Source organism: Musca autumnalis, unplaced genomic scaffold, assembly GCF_047663935.1.
Source record: "Musca autumnalis isolate F117 unplaced genomic scaffold, ASM4766393v1 scaffold_3, whole genome shotgun sequence".
Taxonomy (NCBI): Eukaryota; Metazoa; Arthropoda; class Insecta; order Diptera; family Muscidae; genus Musca; species Musca autumnalis.
Genome location: NW_027411866.1, coordinates 13,132,991 through 13,153,154, shown reverse-complemented (window position 1 = coordinate 13,153,154; position 20,164 = coordinate 13,132,991). Strand labels below are relative to the sequence as shown.

The 20,164-nt window shown below is 31.7% G+C and overlaps 1 protein-coding gene across 31 annotated transcripts in view; it reads left to right on the top strand.

Moving 5' to 3' along the window:
• The window catches only part of trol (terribly reduced optic lobes), a 387,741-nt gene that overhangs the window by 281,409 nt on the left and 86,168 nt on the right, over positions 1-20,164 (top strand). For 16 of the 31 annotated variants that reach the window (XM_073973632.1, XM_073973639.1, XM_073973635.1 and 13 more), the window contains one exon: positions 1,097-1,207. In XM_073973632.1, coding sequence (XP_073829733.1) covers positions 1,097-1,207 — 111 coding nt within the window. Of the gene's footprint in view, positions 1-1,096; positions 1,208-1,653; positions 1,777-8,576; positions 8,724-9,345; positions 9,859-14,434; positions 14,575-14,709; positions 14,804-20,164 lie in introns of all 31 variants that reach the window. The other 15 variants (XM_073973608.1, XM_073973606.1, XM_073973620.1 and 12 more) reach the window with 3 other exon arrangements.

Genomic DNA, 20,164 nt, shown 5'->3' with positions numbered 1-20,164 from the left:
ATTAATATCTTTATTTTCCATAAATACTTTTTATAATTTAAAAAATATTTATTTAAAAAAATATTTAAAATCTATAAAAATATTTAAAAATATTTTTAAGAAAATATTTCCAATTTCCCTACAATTCCAAAAGGCCTCCCTTCACCTTAGGTTGAAAAATCCATGCAAATTTAATATTATTTCCATGTTTAAAGTTGAACTTAACTTTTAACTGTCATCATCAACAAACCTCATGATTTGTTAGGCGGTTTATTTCTTTTGCTTTAACTAAAACAATAAAACTATGCAAAAGTATGAAACTCAGGTCAAAGAAACCCGCAACTCTACGGAAAGAAACCTTAAGGACAATTTTGTTTGCCTTACGGCTCATTGTCTCTTGTGATATCTGCAATGCGAAGAAGAGCCGCAAAATGCAAAAATCGTTTATCGTTTTGCATTAACAAAACCGCCGAGTATTGCACATTTAAATGTTGTGATTTTCTTTGGGAAGGAAGTCACTACAGCTCCATTATAAATAATGCAATAAGTTGCAAACTTTTTGACTGTTTTCTGATTTTGATTAACATTTGTCATTTAACCATTTTTTTGGTATCAGTGGTACGGCAAAGCTTTGGAAATTTAAAAACAAAACGTTTACTAATTTTCCACAAAAAAAGTTGGTTTTTGTTTTATAAGAAACAGAGGAGTTTAATTGCTTTCGCCAACATAATAATTGAAGGAAAGTATGCAGTTATGAAATAATAGGTTTGGGAATTTTTCAAAGCAATGTCTCTATTATGTAAAGGAGAAATGTTATCAACTTTCCAAAGAAAAGTACAAAAATTTTGTAAAAAGATTATTTTAACTGAATTTTTATAATTAACATTATTTAAACCCTAGTCAAGACTATCATACGCCTCTAGATACTCACTATAGTAATCATACGCCCCATATGATTACATTTAATACTAATCATACGCCCTTGAGGTAATAATTAATAAAAATCATACGCCACCCATAACCCTTAAACACAAATTTAATAGTTTCCTTTCACATACCGATATTTTTGACTTGAAATTTTCTAATCCTTGTTCTTCCCCTTTCTTTCCCTTTACAGAATGTAAATCCACTGAATACAAATGTCGTGCCGGTAATTGCATTGATCTTGGCAGACGCTGTGATACTATTAGAGATTGTCCCGATGGTGATGATGAAGACGATAGATGCCGTAAGTACATTATTATGAATTATAACCTAAAACAAAGAAGCAAAATAGTCACTACTTATGTGTATTCTATATATCACAGTATAACACTTTTTTGTTATAGTATATAAAATTATATATTTAAAAAACATATAAATATATAAAAACAACTATAAGTTAAGCTTTATTGAGAAGTATTAAAACCCCAGCAAAATGAAATCATATGTATTAACTAATTCTGATTAGTGTAAACAAACAACAACAAATTAATATTGTCCTTTTCTCTTTAATCTAATTTTTTAACATGCCTTAACCCCTACTACTCCTCGATATGAAACACTAACACATTTGTACAAAATGCATGTCCTTTGAAAACCCAAAAAAAACTATTAACCCCTTTCTAACACCAAACGCCTACTGGACTAACCTGCTAAAAAAATGAAATTAACCCCAAAACTGGAAACTAACAGCCGTTGTATGCAGCAGTGATCAGTATCTCTGTAGAGATGGCATCACCTGCATCAGTGAAGGCATAGTCTGTGATGGCACCGAAGATTGTGTGGACGGTGATGATGAAGAACACTGTGATAGCAGTAAGTATTGTGTAATAACAACAACAATTTTGTAAAATAATACAACAAACTATTGTAAAAAGATTTCATCTCCATTAATGAAATTGAAATTCTCTTCTTTTCCCCCTTCAACTCTTGTTCTATTTTCTCTGTTTGCTCAAAAGTTGTTCCCAAATTAAGATATTTTTGCCCCAAAGGCAAATTCACTTGCCGTGATTTCAGTTGCATTTCCATTATCCATCGCTGTGATGGCCAAACGGATTGCCCTCACGATCGTTCGGATGAGGAAGGATGTCGTATGTTTGTGTTTAGTTTTTGAAGTTACATTTTTGACACTTTTATCAAGTGAGCTATACATCTATATTTGTTCTTTCCTTTGTTTTCCAAATCATACAGCCTGCTTACATGACAAATGGCAGTGTGATGATGGCACCTGCATTAGTAAGGAATTGAGATGTAATGGCAATATTGATTGTCCTGAAGATACATCGGATGAAAGACGTTGCCATGGTGAGCAGCAATTGGAATTTAGAAACCAATATTAGAAATTAAGAAAATTTTAAGAATAAATTATTATGTTAGGATACTTTTAAATCGCCTGCTGAGGATAGTCATAGCAAAAAGTATTATTTATTATTATTCCTGTAATTAGAATAGCTAATTAGAAAGCCACTCCCGCCTTTAGTTAGAAAAAAAGTACTTGATTTCCTCCCTAAAAGGCAATTTTAAAAAAAAATGTACTTGGGATCGTATGACTAATATTAATTATTGGGTTATCTTCGTAAAAGGGCCATATCTCCTTAAATTGAAAGAAACAAAATGCCACAAGACACTTCAAACCCCATGTCATAATAATTTCCAAAGATCTTGTTGGTTACATACATTTACATAGGGTTTTTAAGCAGGTTTTGAGCTTATATAAAGTTCGGAAACATCAATTTAAGAAGTTTTGGAATAAATTTCCATAGTAAGAGCTGTTTGTTTGTCTATAGATGATTACTAGAGGTCACCTTTGGCCCATAGAAGACTTCTAGATTTTTTCTTTTGTCTACAAAGATCCTTAAGAGGTCTGATTTAGTATATAGAAGACCTCAAGCGTTTTCTTTTGTCTATAGAATAATTCACGAGGTCGTCTTTTGTCTATATAACATATATAGGTCTTCTATTATTTAAATAAGGACCTCAGGAAGACATCTTTTGTCTTTAGAAGCCCTTAAGGGGTCTTATTTTGTCTACAGAAGACTTCAAAAGGTCTTATTTTGTCTAGAGAAGATACAAGAGGGTTTCTTTTACCTAAGAACACATCAAGAGGTCATCTTTTGTCTATAGAAAACCTCAAGAGGCATTCCTTTGTCTAGGGAAGACCTCAAGAGGTCTCCTTTTGTCCACAAAATACCATAAGAGGTCTTCTTATATGTAGAAGACTTCAAGAGATCTTCCTTTGTCCAAAGTGATCTTTTTTATCTCAAGAAAGACCTCAAGAGATATTCTCTTGTATATACAAGACCTCAAGAGGTCTTATTTTGTCTAACGAAGACCTTAAAAGATATTCTTTTTACTATAGAATACTTCAGGGGGTCCTCTTATGTCTATAGAAGACAACAAGGGGTGTTCTTTTATTTAGAGAGGTCTTCTTTTGTCTAGATAAGACCTTAAAAATCATATTTTTTCTATAGAAGACCGAAACAGGGTTTCTATTGTTTTGAGAAGACTTCTAGAGGTGAATTTTTATCTAAAGAAGACATCAGGATTTATTGAGGTATTCTTCTGTCTATTGAAGGCTTCTAGATGTCTTCGATTGTCTATGGAAGACCTCATGAGGTCTCCTTTTGTCTACAAAATACCATAAGAGGTCTTCTTATATCTATAGAAGACTTCAAGAGATCTTCTTTTGTCTAAAGTGATATTTTCTGTCTCAAGAAGACCTCAAGAGGTATTCTTTTGTATATTGAAAACCTCAAGAGGTCTTCTTTTGTATATACAAGACCTCAAGAGGTCTTATTTTGTCCATAGAAGACCTTAAGAGGCCATCCTTTGTCAATAGAAAACCACAAGAAGTCTATTTTATCTATAGAAGGCTGCAGAGGTCTTATTTTGTCCCGAGAAACTTTTAGAGATCTAATTTTATATAAATAAGAGTTGATGAGGTCTTCTTTTGTCTAGATAAGACTTTAAAAATCTTATTTTGTCTATAGAAGACCGAAAGAGTGTTTCTTTTGTTTTGAGAAGACTTCTAAAGGTGAATTTTTGTCTAAAGAAGACATCAGGAGGTATTGAGGTCTTCTTCTGTCTATAGAAGGCTTCTAGATGTCTTCGCTTATCTATGGAAGACTTCTAGAGCTTTTCTTTCGTCCATAGAAGACCATAAGAGGTCATCCTTTGTCAATAGAAAACCACAAGATGTCTCCTTTATCTATAGAAGGCTTGGGGAGGTCTTATTTTGTCCAGAGAAACTTTTAGAGGTCCAATTTTATAGAAATAAGAGCTAAAAAGGTCTTCTTTTGTCTATAGCTGACCTAAAAAAGTCTTCTTTTATTTGTGGAAGACCTCAAGAGGCCTTCTTTTATCTGTGGAAGACCTCAAAAGATCGTCTTTCATCCATAGAGGACCAGAAGATTTGTTTCTTTAGGCAATATAGAACTTGTTGAGGTCTTCTTTTGTCTATGAGAGACTTCTAGAGATTTTCTTTTGTCTACAGGAGACCTCAAGAGGTCTTCTGCCATTTATAGAAGTGTTACAAAAGCGCTTCGTAGATCTTCTATTGCCTATAGATGACTTAAATGTTTATCTTTTGCCTTTAGATGACCTCAAGAAGTCTATAGCAGAGCTGTAGAGATATTCTGATACATATAGAAGATCTCAAGAGGTATATAGAAGAATTTAAGAGATCTATTTTTGTCTATAGATGACCTTAGGAAATCTTTTTTTGTCTAAAGTAGATCTCAAAAGTTATTATTTCGTCTATTAAAGACCTGAGTCTACAGAAGACCCCAAAAGGTATTATTTTGTCTATAGGTGACTTCAAGATGTCTTTTTTTCCTATGGAAGTTCCTAATAGGTCTACTATTGTCTAAAGAAACCCTCAAAAGGCTTTTTATTGCCTATAGATCACCAGGTCAGCACAAGAAGTCTCCTTTATCTATAGAAGGCTTGCAGAGGTCTTATTTTGTCCAGAGAAACTTTTATAGGCCTTCTTTTATATAAATAAGAACTGAAGAGGTCTTCTTTTGTCTATAGAAGACCTGAAATGTCTTCTTTTATCTATAGAAGACCTCAATAGGTCTTCTTTTATCTGTGGAAGACCTCAAAAGATCGTCTTTTATCCAGAGGACCAGAAGATCTTTTCTTTAGGCAATATAAAACTTGTTGAGTTCTTCTTTTGTCTATGAAAGACGTCTAGAGATTTTCTTTTGTCTACAGGAGACCTCAAGAGGTCTTCTGCCTTTTATAGAAGTGTTACAAAAGCGCTTAGTAGGTAGTAGGTCTAGTAGGCCTATAGATAACTTAAAAGTTTATCTCTTGCCCTTAGATGACCTCAAGAAATCTGTAGCAGAGCTATTGAGATATTCTGATACATGTAGAAGATCTCAAGAGGTCTATAGAAGAATTTAAGACATCTTTTTGTCTATAGGTGACCTTAGGAAATATTTTTTTGTCTAAAGAAGACCTCAAGAGTTATAATTTTGTCTATACAAGACCTGAGTCCACAGAAGACCCCAGAAGGTATTATTTCGTCTAAATATGACTTCAAGATGTCTTCTTTTTCCTATGGAAGTTCCTAATAGGTCTACTATTGTCTAAAGAACCCCTCAAAAGGAGTTTACAGATTACCAGGCCAGCCTTTGTCTATAGAAAAGTTCAAGAGATATTTTCTCTACAAAATACCAGAAAAAGTCTCCTTTTGTATACTGAAGACCGCAAGAGGTCTTCTTTTGCCTATAGAAGACCTCAGAAGGTCATAATTTGTCTATGGAGCATCTCAAGAGATCCTCAATTGCCAATATGTCTTCTGTCATCTCTCCAATACCTCAAGAAGCGTGTTTATGTTAGATTTCGAGCCTTAAGGGAATTAAGGCATAAATATTTAGCAGGTTTAAGAATAAATTTCAATAGTAGGGCATTTTTATTTCCCCAGCGCAGGATGTTCTGAGCATAAATTATTCCATATAGCATTTTCTGTACATAAAACAATGCAGTAAGAGTGACATTCCAGTCTAAAGTTAGGAAAAAAGTACTCGACTTGCTCTCAAATAATGAAATTTCCAGTACTTGTCCTCCGTGGCGTATGACTATTATTATTTATTGGGTTATTTTAGTAAAACTAATATAACTCCTACAACAGACGAGTAAATTGCATGAAACAAAATGCCACAAGATACCTAAGACTCCGCGCCATTATAATTTGCAAAGATCTTGTTAGGAGCATATATGCCTATTAGCGTTTATATAGGAGTTTTGAAACAATATTTACAAATGTATGTACCATCGATGTATTTTTGACTATATTTATGAAAATTATAGTTTATTATATCAATAAGAAATAAAACAAATAAGTTAAAACCGATTCTAGATTTTTAAATAAAAAAACCAGCTAATTTTCCTTTAAATTATTGAATTTTAAATATTTGTCCTTTGGAGCGTATGACTATTATTAATTAATGGGTTATTTCAGTAAAATCACTATAACTCCTACAATAAATACGTAAATTGGGTGAAATAAAATCCCAGGCGATAAAAAACAATTCAGGCTTTCAACCTTTGCAAAGATATTTTTACTCACACCTAAATTTATGACAGATTTTCCAAGTTTTCTTCAAAGAAATATACAAAAAATTATTTCACATACAAGGACATTTAAATTTAATCCCTCTCTTCTTCATTTACTGTTCATGTTTTAATTTTTTTATTAATTTTGAAGATCTTGAAACACGAAAATACCTCCAAAATCCATCTAATATTCCATAGTAGCATCTAAAATACCTTGCCAGTTATTTACTTGGATTTTAATTATTTTTAATCATTTCCATCTTAGTCATTTTTTATTATAGTTTGCAAGTTTTGTTTCGTTTTTATTCTACCCTGTCAGCAAGCAATCACTATATAGTTATGCACAATTAAGAAAAATTTATGACATGCTTTAGCATATCTTAAGATTAGTATGCCAACAATGTTTGCTGAATTTACACACCCTTTTTGCAAAAGGCATGTGGCGTTCAAAAAGCAAGAAGCTTGACTTCTAACTTGCACACAAAGTAATTTATAACAAATAAAGATCTTTTGATAAAAATCTATAATAGCAACATTTAAATATAGCAAAAAAAAAAACAAAAACAATTTATTATCTCAAATTGGTAAATTTATTAGTTGTTATTGTGTGTACAGTACACATGGTTTTCATTACCTTTATTAGTTAACATTCCTCAGTTGCTTAGTGCTGGTGTCAATCATTTTTTGTTATATTTTATTTAGTATGCAAAACTAGTTCCTTGAGCGTTTTAATTATGGACATTTATTTACATTTGTTTGACAGGCGTACGTCATTTCCTTTGAAGGGCTCAAGCGAGAGAGAGCAAACGCCCCATATAAGTATTTTTTAGAAATATTTGTGGAATTATATCATTTATCACTGAAAAATTCATTAGTAATTCCAAGCATCGGCAAACTTGATTGAAAATTCTAAGCTTTACATGGGATAAGGAATTTTTACTATTTTTAGTAAGATTTTTTAAAAGATGCACGCGTCGAAATTGCTGTAATAGAAATAGTTTGCAATATCATGGCGTATAAGAAATTTTAATTTATTGCCACCGGGAGCGTAAGACTGTTATTAATTAATGGCATATTTTAGTAAATCATCAGCAACTTTTTTGTTATTTGATGCAAAGTTGAGGAATTAAAGGGATTTGAGAGATAAGACTTCAGGCTATTCAATTCAATACTACAGTTGTCACTCTACGACTTTACCATCTCCAATATTTTATTATATTATTATAACAAAATTATTATGCTATATCGTATGTATATCTTCCCAGAAAAATATTTTTCAATGCCCACTTTATAAGACTGGTGGTCCTTCTAGGAGTAATTCCACCTTTACAAGACTAAAGGTTCATCAAATATATATTTCAAATGGCCACGTTTGTAGAGATTTGATTGCCCTCCAATAATTTGCAATTAAAAATCTGCTAGCCCTTCAATATCCAAAGTTATATAATTTTCTTTTTCGGTAACACGGGTGCGTATGATTGATAATAATTATTGGGTTACTTTAGAAAAACGGCCATAACTTTTTTGTTTTGCAATGAAATTTTATGAAACAAAATGGATTTGAAAGCCAACACATGAAGCATTTCACACCTATATTAGTTAGCAAAATATCTGCAACATCTAATATACAAATTACAAATTCTTATGAGACCTCATCTTATGTTTCTTATTTGAAATTATTATTATTATTTTTTTTTTTTTTTTTTTGATGATATATTTTTACGTTTTTCTTACGACATTTTATCCTTCCTTATTTGAGCCCCCAAATTAATTTTTTCCTTTCAATATTTGCAATTGTTTCGCCTTTTGTTACCTTCTAAGTCCCCCTGGGAACTTCATCCTCATCTTTATTTGTTAAGTTTTATTAAAACCTTGTTTCTTAGTCTCTAGTTCTGTAGTTCTCTAACCTCAACATTTTGTATTCAATTTATTTATTTTATTGCATGTTATCTTCTCCACTAACCTAACAAATCACTTCTAACACGTTTGTAAATTGTTTGGTCACACCTTCAACAACAACACAAAAACTCACAATTCTTCCAACACAAAAAAAGGCGGTGATCGCCAAAATATCTATGATGAAGATGAAGAAGTATGTCGTTACAATGAATTCCGTTGTGATAATGGTCAATGTATTCCATATAGTGAGGTATGCGATAATATTTATGATTGTTCCGATTATTCGGATGAAAGAGATTGCGGTAAGTTTGTTTATTATGACACCTATTTCTGTGTGTTCTCAAAAATTTGGTGGTGGCTAATCCAAATGAGAAAAAAAAAATAAACTGTGTTCTAATTTTTTTCTGGTGTTGGTAAATAATAATTGGCTTTTTTAGCAGCAATTGGCTTAGAATCTCTGTGTGTGTTACAAAAAGGTCTTGTCTGGCCTTAATTCGAAATTGAGTTTTTATTAATCACAAAACTTACCTAAATTTCTTTACCTTTTTCCCCAAACCAAAAATACAAAAACAAAATCTTCAAACAAATACCAAAATTTGTTGTGTGTTGGGTTTATGGTATAACAACTAACCAAAAAAACGAAACAAATATCTCTTAACTATCCACCCGACTACACTGTAAAAAATTTTGTACAAAAACAACATTTTGTTCAAAATTTCTAATGGAATTGGTTGACAAAACAAACAAATTTAAAAATTCATAAATGGTGTGAATCGACAACAACAAATTGGCGTGTGGCAAAATCCAAACCAACCTTTGCATGTCATCATTTCTTTTAACAACAAACCCATAACAAAAACACAATAAAAAAAACCCCAACATATTGGAATTGCATGCGGTTTACCAACCTAACCCAACAAACAGATCTGCATGATATCAAAGAAGATATTTTCGATGAAGATGAGATAATTAGAGAATATGCACCACATCACAAAAGACCAACCGAAGCCCCACCTTCGCGTCCACACTCATCATCGCGTTATGATGGTTATAGTCATGTTCAAGGCAGTGGCTTACACGAATTGGATATGTATGATTACACCAATAATCAATATTACAAAAAAGCCAATGATCATAATCCCTGTTCACCATCACAATTCCGTTGTGGCAATAATGTGTGCATACCCCTTGCCTTGAGATGTGATGGTTTCTATCATTGTAATGATTTGACAGATGAAACGGGCTGTGATGATGATGATCAAGATATTCTTTATAATAGACCCATAACTCAAAGGCCACCGGCAAATCTTGTCCACACAACAAAGGCTACACCACGTAGAAATACCACAGCATCGTATTGGACAAGGCCTACAACAAGTTCAACGACCCGAAGAACGACAACGATACGAACGACACCAACGACAACACCAGCTCCGAGTAGGTTGTCTTATAGGGGACTTTCTCCACCATTGTCTTCCATTGTCATTCAAGGAGGGGAAATCATCATTCATTATATCAGTTGTCTTCATTACCTCATTGATTCATAAACTCAATTCTTTCTCTGCTCTCTACATCTTATCATAATTTTAATAATGATCTCCAGATCTTTATAATGATCTTGCCTCCCTTTCTTCATTCATTTTTCTGAATTTTAAAGCGAACCGAACACTCTATATTTTCGATTATCTAAAGAGATTCTATCTCTCTATTCATACGAGTATCATAGCTCCTTAATCTCATTTTTTTCTCATTACTCCTTTGTCCAATAACAAAAAATAGGATTTGAATACGTTGCTTTTAGTGAAAATATACCCAAAAATGTCCGATTTGTGGTACCTTCTTGGAAATTCAAATCCACGACATAATACATCTGTTCTCTCAATATTCATCAACATATATTTCCTACCTATACTTCCTAGTTTATAGAGCTTTAATTATCCTAAAGTAATACGCAATGGACACTTTTCTAGCCCTTCAAAAACCAAAGTTACATAAATTTCTTTTTTGGTAATGTGGTGCGTATGATTGATAATAATTATTGAGTTACTTTACAAAAATGCTCATAACTTTTTTGTTTCTCAATGGATTTTTGTGAAACAAACTGAAATAGGAAGCTAAGATATGAGGCCTTTCAACAATATAGTGCCCCCCAAGGAAACCATAGGCCATAATGTAAAAAAAATATTAACTTTCTACAGAATATTTTTTATACTCTTCTTGAAAACAAGTTTTCAGTTCATTGTTTACTTTTTCATGTATAGAAAATCTCACAATTCGTAAGTCAAAGGCTCAATATTTAAACTAAATTTCTCTTTGGCTTTTACAAGAAATGGCTTAAAGAAGAAAGCTAGCCACTTATGTACTGGGGTCTTTACTTCATACTCTTTTCCAATCTTATCCGAAAATGCCTGGTTGCTAGTCTATTTTGTTCTCCTAGATTTTTTCAAGAATGTAAAATTTTCCGTAATCATATAGGAGAGAGCAAAAAATACTCCTTGAAAGCCTTACAAATCTTTGTCATTCCTAATCACTTAATGAAACCGCTAATCAACCACTCACATTAACACTTAACTCATCTTACCTTATAAATAGCTTTTCTATCATTTAAACGACAACAAAGTTAAGAAATATTTGTAAAATTGGCATATGAATTTTTTACAGTGTACCCTTCCAATTCCAATTCTTTTTTAACAACTGTCCAATCATGTGTAAAAAGTGTTTTTGTCTAAAATCAGTGTGAAATCAACAATTTTTCTATACAATTAGAAAAAAAAGAAAGAAGACCTATAGAAGAAGTTAGAAGACCTATAGAACCCCTTAAGACGCCTTTTGTTGACTATATGAGACCCCAAGAGTTCACTGGACCTCAAGAGCTCCTCTGCTGTCCATAGAGAACCCCAGGAGGTCTTCTGTTGTCGCAAGTAGACGTCAAGAGGTCTCCTGTTTTCTATAGAATACCTCGAGAGGTCTTGTGGTACCCATAAATTATCCAAGAAGTCTGCAGTTGTCCATAGAATACACCACGAAGCCTTCTGTTGTCTATAGAATACCTCTAGAGGTCTTCTATTTTGCGCAGAAGGTCTCAAGAAGTATTCTCTTGTCTATAGAAAGCCTCAAGATGTCTTCTGTTGTCTATAACATACCTCGAAAGGTCTTCTATTGTCGATAGAAGGTCTTAAGGCTTCTCTGGTATCTGGCAAGAGGTCGTCTGTTATCCATAGAACACCTAGGAAGAATTCAGTTTTCCCTAGAATACCTTAAGAGGTCTCTGGTGTCCACAAAAGACCTCATGAAGTCTTCTTGTATCCATAGAGGACCTCTAGCAGTCTTCTTATGTCCAAAGAGCATCCTCAAGAGATCTTTTTTTGTCCAAAGGAAGAAATCAAAAGGTCTACAGTTGTCCATAGATGACCGAAGAGATCTTCTGTTGCCCATAGAGTACGTCAAGAGGACTTTTGTTGTCCATAGAAGGACCCAAAAGGTCTTCTTGTGTCCATAGAAGACCCCATGAGGTCTTTTGGTGACCATAGGGGACCACAAAAAGACTTCTGTTGTCCATAGAAAACCTCAAAAGATTTTCTCTTGCTCATAGAAGACCTCAACAGTTCTCTGGTGTCCACAAAAGACCTCATGAGGTCTTCTTTTATCCATAGAGGACCACAGGAGTTCTTCAGTTGTCCATAGAAGACCTCTACCAGTCTTCTGATGTCCAAAGAGCATCCTCAAGAGATGTTTTGTCCAAAGGAAGCCCCAAGAGGTGTTCTGAGTCAATATAAAGCCTCAAGAGGTCTTCTGTTGTACATAGAAGGCCTCAAGAGGTGTTTTGTTGTCCATAGAGGCCCCAAAACCCTCAAGAGGTCTTCTGTTGGCTACAGAAGACATCAAGAGGTCAAGAAATCTTCTGGTGTTCATAGAAGGATTCAGGAAATTTTCTGTTATCCATAGAAGACCCCAAGAAGTAGTTTGGAGTAGTAGAAAGCCTCAAGCGGTCTTCTGCTGTCCTTAGAAGCCCTCAATAGGTCTTCTGTTTTCCATGGAAGGCATCAAGAAGTCTTCCAGTGTAAATAAAAGCCATCAAGAGGTCTTCTGTTGTCCAAGACGACTTCTGTTGCCTACAGAATACCTCAAGATGTTTTATATTTTCAATAGAAGTCCTCAAGAAGTCTGCTGTTGTCTATAGAAGCCCTCAAAAGGTGATCTGCTGTCCAAAGAATATGTCATAAGAACTTTTTTTGGTCCATAGAAAACCTCAAAATTCTTCTATCGTCCATAAAAGATCTAAAGAGGTTTTATGTTGTCTATAAAAACCTAAAGAGGTCCACTTTTATCTATAGGAGCCTTAAATATCTTTTCTGTTATAAATCGGAGCCTCAAATAGGTCTTCTGTTATACATAGAAAACATCAAGGGGTCTTCTTTTGTCTATCGGAGCCTTAAAGAGATCTTCTGTTCTCCATAGAAGACATCAAGAGGTCTTCCGGTGTTCATAGAAGACCTCAATGTGTCTTCTTTTGTCTATAGAAGCCCTCAATTTCATGTTTAGTTTTCCAAAATCAATTAGTTTCAGCAAAATGAAATTGTCAACAAATACAATTAAATTTCTTTAGATGTATTTTTTTCAGTGGTTGCACACATAAACAAATCATGCACCAGAAGAAATCTGCATACTTGAATATACTCAGGCTATGCTCAATTTTTCCAAATCAATTCATTTTAGTAAAAAATCTAGGTTTTCCCAAAATTGTCCAAAAATTTCTTCAAGTGTATTTTCACAAATGCTGCACACTTAGACTAATAATGCAGTAGAGGAAAGCCCAAGTCCAGATAATACTCTGGCTATGTTTGGTTTGCCAATATAAATTCGTTTCTGCCATAAAATTTTTTATTATTAAAATATTATAAGGAAATTTCTTGAAGTGTATTTTTCCAATGGCTGCACACATAAACAAATTGGGCATCAGAAGATTGCTGAAAACTAGAGCATACTCAGGCTATGCTAAATGTTCCAAAATCAATTTGTTTTAGTAAAAAATCTAGGTTATAAAAATTTTCCAAAAATTTCTTCAAGTGTAGCTTCATAATGGCTGCACACTTAGACTACTCATGCACTGGAAGAAAGCCCAAGGTCAGAGTATACTCAGACTGTTTTAGGTTTGCCAATATCAATTCATTACCCGTTATAAAATTATTATTAAAATTTTTCAACAAAATTTCTTCAAGTGTATTTTTCCAATGACTGCACACTTTAACATGAAACACACCAGAAGAAAGCTGGAGACCAGAGTATACCCATGACATGCTCGGTTTCTATATATCAATTAGTTTCAGTGAATAAAATATGAATTTCTAAAATATTCCAATAAAATTTCTTCAAGTGTATTTTTGCAGTAGATGCACACAAAGAAAATTCATGAGGCAAGTTATTGCTATAGACTGGGGTATAATCCGGCAATATTTGATTTTCTAAAATCAATTCGTTTCTCAGCAAAAAATAAGAGTAGCTTTTTTGTCATGTTTTTGTTAACGTTTTTTCACTTTATGAGACAAAAATTGAAATGAAATTCCGATACTTCCCTTAGGGAAAAAACTTTTATGTTATCTATTTGTTTTCTTGTGACACTTTAAACTAATCTTTCAAATGTAATAGTCCTTAAATCGTTATGTTTTAATACCAACTGCTTCTCAATACACTGTAAATATAATTTCATATCAATATTTCATAACTTTTTGTTTTACATAATTTCTTTTATGCGATAAAAATCATTAATAAATGTTTCATTTATTAAAATTTGCATCTCATTACGATTTCATATTTTTTTCTTTTATTTTTACATATATTTAAACAAAAAATTGCATCCCAAAACATCACTCTCTTGCATTTTCTCTCACCTCTAAAAACCAATATCATGAACATGTTATTTTAAAAATGTTATGTCAAAACTTTTTCAAACCCCGAATTGGGAATTTCATCACTGCTGCCACATATCGAACAAATCTCAACGAAAAAACAATAGCGAAAAAATCATGTTTACCCAACGAATTTATGTGTGAAAATGGCGAATGTTTGGCTTTGGAAGCCGTATGTGATGGCATTGGTGATTGCCGGCGTCATGATGATGAAAGTTATGGTTTATGCCACTGTGATCATGATAAGGTAAGTTGCTTTCATCTCACACTCTCTCTCTCTATAGAGAGTGGAGGTGAAAGAGTTTCGACGTCCAATGGATCAAAAAATAAGTTTGGTCTTAAAAATCAAAATTATTAACACGGCAAAACTCAAAATTCTTAGTTCAAATGTAAACGAGGCGGTGGTTGTGTGCCAAAGACACAAGTATGTGATGGCCGGGCCCAGTGTAGAGATGGCAGTGATGAAATTAATTGTCGTAAGTAAAATATAAAAATCATTTTTTATTTATTTAATTTTTTAAGAAAGATAGTTTGAGTTGTTTTATTGAAAAAAAGACTAACCTAAACTCAAACTGTTGGAAAAAAATATTTTTGCATGTCTTGTAGTTCAATTTATGCATGTAGTAGTTAAATTAGTTTGGAAATTTAAATTATTTAAATTATTTTTTTTTTTAATTATTGCATGTAGCATGTCCTTCTTTTCATAGACAAGTTAACTAATTTTTTTATTAACATTAAAAAATATTTAACAACTTAGGGTAGTAATTGTTGTGCAAAAATATTTTTAGTACTTTTTAATTAATAAAGTATATTTTTTAATTTTTATTTTTATATTAAATGTATTTTTATTTTGTATTAAACACAATTTCAATACTATTTACAATAAATAATTATTTTTATTTAGTAGTAAATAGCTATATGTTTGCCTTAATTTTTATTTTATATTTTTACTTATTTTTTTTAATTTTTATTTTAATATTTTTTACAATATGACATATTTTATTTTGTAGTAAAATAATTATTATTTATAATCAATAGCCAGAATTAATTTTTTTTGTAGTAAATTATATTTTCCATAGTTTTTATTTTATAATTTTTCCTAAACAATATTTATAAATTTTTAAAAGCAGTATTTTTGTTTTGAAGTACTCCCCCACAAATATTTGTTCAATATTATATTTTTATTTAAAAGCCCTTCCAAACCCATTTAAAAAAATGACTTCCCAATAAATTTGAAAATAAAAACACCCACATTAAAAGTGGCCTAATTAGCACATCTGAATCAGTTGTGCTATTTATGTGATCGCCACTGTAAACTCATGATTTCGGCCTTACGGTCTGCGTATAAACCCAGAAAACGGTACAATGTTTTCATTTTTGTGTCACTCACTTTCTGTTCATTTATCATCAAACTTCATTGACAAGTATAAAAAGGAAACGCTTTTAAACGAAAAAATTCCTACAAGAATTCATAAACATCAATCAATAAAATACTTATTTTTATTTTTCAAGCATGTTCTTTCATCTTCTATGCATGATTTATGTTTTTTTTTCTAAAAGTAAAGGTCTTGTTTTAAAATATTAAAAAAATATATATGAAATTATAGATGCGGAAATTTAAACAGAAAATAATAATTAAAAAAATAAAAAATTGGAAAAAAAATTAAGAAAATTTTTAAATTTTTCTCCCAGTGTATCGTTCTAAAAAGTAAACACCAGCAGGACTATTTATGTAACTAAATGGAAACCTCTGTCTACGATAGCCTAAAACAGTCAGTTTAAATATATCATTTCGATTCCATCAAATAGTGTAAATTAGTTATAAAATTTCTTTAAGTGTATTATTTAAAAAAGTTGCACACTTTCACAATTTATGTACAAAAAGCAGGTCTATGGTCATGGTATGCCCAAACATTGTTCAGTTTTCCAATATCAATTCGTTTGTGTGAGTAAATAAAAAAATATTAAAATTTTCTCGCAGTATATTTTCTCAAAAGGCTGCACACACAGAAAATTCAAACACTAAATAAAGGTTTATACATCTATGTTCCAATATCAATTCGTTTTTTCGTTACTTTTTTTCTCATTTCGTTTCTTAAAAAAAAAATAAAAAATTGCAATATCTTTCAGTGTAGTTTTGTATTTAAAGTATCAATAGGTTGATCTTGGTATATCCAAACAGTGTGTAGTTTTTCAATATCAATTCGCTACTAACTAAATCAAGAAATATTCAATTGCTGCAACAAATGTCTCTCAGTGTATTTTCTCAACGGCAGCACACATAGACAAATCAAAGGCAACATGAAACTTTATAAACAGGATATTGACAAGCATTCACCAGTATTTTAATATCAATTCGTATCTTGGGAAAAATATTAAATTGTTAAAAAATAAAAAAAATATATTTTTTTAACTGTATTTTTGTAAAAGCTGCACACCTAAACAATTCAAAGCTAATAAGAATGCCTTTAACCAGGGTATTGATTTGCATCAACTGGTTTTCCAATATCAATTCGGTTCTTTGAAACAATAATATTTTTTTTTAATACATAAAAATATTTCTTTCAGTGTACTTTCTAGAAGGCTGCACACATAGGCAATTCAAACACTACCTGAAAGTATATACCTAGGCTATTTGTCAGCATTCAACAGTTTTTCAATATCAATTCGTTTGTTTGAAAAGATAATACATTTTTTAAAAAATTCATAAAAAAAATATTTTTTCTGTGTATTATTTCAAGCATAAATAGAACATTTGTGGTTATGTTATACCCAAACAGTGTTTGGTTTTTTACAAAACAAATTTTTCTTTCAGTGTATTGTTTTCCTTAAGGCTGCCCGCATTAAACATTTTATTATCTGATAAAAGCCGATTGAAAAAATTCTTTAGAAACTCAACGTTTTGTAGCCAAGACTGTCCTTGAAAAATATCTTCAAAAATCCAAGATTTTGAGCCAAGACTTTCTTTAAGAAAATTCTCTTAAAAATAAAGACTTTCCTTAAAAAAATTTTAAAAATTCTTTTTTTTTTTTTTTGCAAAAGACTTTCTTTAAAAAATTCTTAAAAAAATTCTCGAAAAACTCTTTAAAAAATCCTCGTTCTAGGACCAAGATATTCCTTGAAAAAAAAAAAAAACTTTTAAAAAATCCACATTCTTGGACCAAGACTCTCCTTAAAAAAATTCTTTGAAAATCCATTTTCTTAGACAAAGACTTTCCTTGAAAAATTCATTAAAAAATCTACGTTCTTGGACCGAGACTTCCCATGAAAAAATTCTTTAAAAACTCCACATTCTTCGACCAAGACTTTCCTTGAACAATGCTTTAAAAAATCCAAGTTTTGTGTTGCCCAGACTTTCCTTGAAAAAATTCTTTTAAAAATCCAGGTTTTGTGCCCAAGGCTTTCCTTGAAAGAATTGTTTAACAAATCTGCGGTTTGTAGCCAAGACTTTCCTTGAAAAACTTCTTTAAAAAATCCACGTTTTGTGGCCAAGACTTTCCATGAAAAAATACTTTCAAAATCCACATTTTGTGACCAAAACTTTTCTTGAAAAAAAAATTTAAAAAATACACGTTTTGCGGCCAAGATTTGTCTTGAAAAAAAATTTAAAAAATCCGTATTTTGTAGCCAAAACTTTCCTTGAAAAAATTCTTTAAAAAATCCACGTTTTGTGGTCAAAACATTCCTTCAAAAATTCTTTAAAAATCCACGATTTGTGGTCAAAACATTCATTCAAAAAATTCTTTAAAAAATCCACGCTTTGAGGCCAAAACTTTCCTTGAGAAAAATTCTTTAAAAAATCCACACTTTGAGGCCAAAACTTTCCTTGAGAAAAATTCTTTAAAAAATCCACGCTTTGAGGCCAAAACTTTCCTTGAAAAAATTCTTTAAAAAATCCACGCTTTGAGGCCAAAACTTTCTTTGAAAAATTCTTTAAAAAATCCACGCTTTGAGGCCAAAACTTTCCTTGAAAAAATTCTTTAAAAAATCCACGCTTTGAGGCCAAAACTTTCCTTGAAAAAATTCTATAAAAAATCCACGCTTTGAGACCAAAACTTTCATTGAAAAAAATTGTTTAAAAAATCCACGTTTTGCGGTCAAGAATTTTCTTGAAAAAAAAAAAAATCAAAAATCCGCATTTTGTTTCCAAGACTTTCTTTGAAAAATTCTTTAAAAAATCCACGTCTTGTGGCCAAAATTTTCACAGAAAAAAATCCACATTTTGTTGCCAAGACTTTCCTTGAAAAATATTTCTAAAAAATACACGTTTTGTGGCCAAGACTTTCCTTGAAAGAATTGTTTAAAAAATCTGCGGTTTGTGGCAAGATTTCCTTGAAAAACTTCTTTAAAAAATCCACGTTTTGTGGCCAAAACTTTCCTTGAAAAAATTCTTTAAAAAATCCACGTTTTCTGGCCAAGACTTTCCTTGAAAAAATTCTTTAAAAAATCCACGTTTTGTGGCCAAGATTTTCCTTGAAAAAATTCTTTAAAAAATCTACGTTTTGTGGCCAAGGCTTTCCTTGAAAAAAAATCTTTAAAAAATCCACGTTTTGTGGCCAAGACTTTCCTTGAAAAAATTCTTTAAAAACTCCACGTTTTGTGGCCAAGACATTCCTTGAAAAAATTCTTTAAAAAATCCACGCTTTGAGGCCAAAACTTTCCTTGAAAAAATTCTTAAAAAAATCCACGTTTTGTGGCCAAATTTTTCCTTTAAAAAATTTACGTTTTGTGGCCAAATTTTTCCTTGAAAAAATCCACGTTTTGTGGAAAAATTTTTCCTTGAAAAAATTCTTTAAAAAATCCACGTTTTGTGGCCAAATTTTTCCTTGAAAAAATTCTTTAAAAAATCCACGTTTTGTGGCTTTCCTTGAGAAAAATTCTTTAAAAAATCCACGTTTTGTGGCTTTCCTTGAGAAAAATTCTTTAAAAAATCCACGCTTTGAGGCCAAAACGTTCCTTGAGAAAAATTCTTTAAAAAATCCACGCTTTGAGGCCAAAACGTTCCTTGAGAAAAATTCTTTAAAAAATCCACGCTTTGAGGCCAAAACGTTCCTTGAGAAAAATTCTTTAAAAAATCCACGTTTTGAGGCCAAAACGTTCCTTGAGAAAAATTCTTTAAAAAATCCACGCTTTGAGGCCAAAACGTTCCTTGAGAAAAATTCTTTAAAAAATCCACGCTTTGAGGCCAAAACGTTCCTTGAGAAAAATTCTTTAAAAAATCCACGCTTTGAGGCCAAAACGTTCCTTGAGAAAAATTCTTTAAAAAATCCACGCTTTGAGGCCAAAACGTTCCTTGAGAAAATTCTTTAAAAAATCCACGCTTTGAGGCCAAAACGTTCCTTGAGAAAAATTCTTTAAAAAATCCACGCTTTGAGGCCAAAACGTTCCTTGAGAAAAATTCTTTAAAAAATCCACGCTTTGAGGCCAAAACGTTCCTTGAGAAAAATTCTTTAAAAAATCCACGCTTTGAGGCCAAAACGTTCCTTGAGAAAAATTCTTTAAAAAATCCACGCTTTGAGGCCAAAACGTTCCTTGAGAAAAATTCTTTAAAAAATCCACGCTTTGAGGCCGAAACTTTCCTTGAGAAAAATTCTTTAAAAAATCCACGCTTTGAGGCCAAAACTTTCCTTGAGAAAAATTCTTTAAAAAATCCACGCTTTGAGGCCATCACTCTTCTTGAAAAAATTCTTTAAAAAATCCACGCTTTGAGGCCAAAACTTTCCTTGAGAACAATTCTTTAAAAAATCCACGCTTTGAGGCCAAAACTTTCCTTGAAAAAATTCTTTAAAAAATCCACGCTTTGAGGCCAAAACTTTCCTTGAAAAAATTCTTTAAAA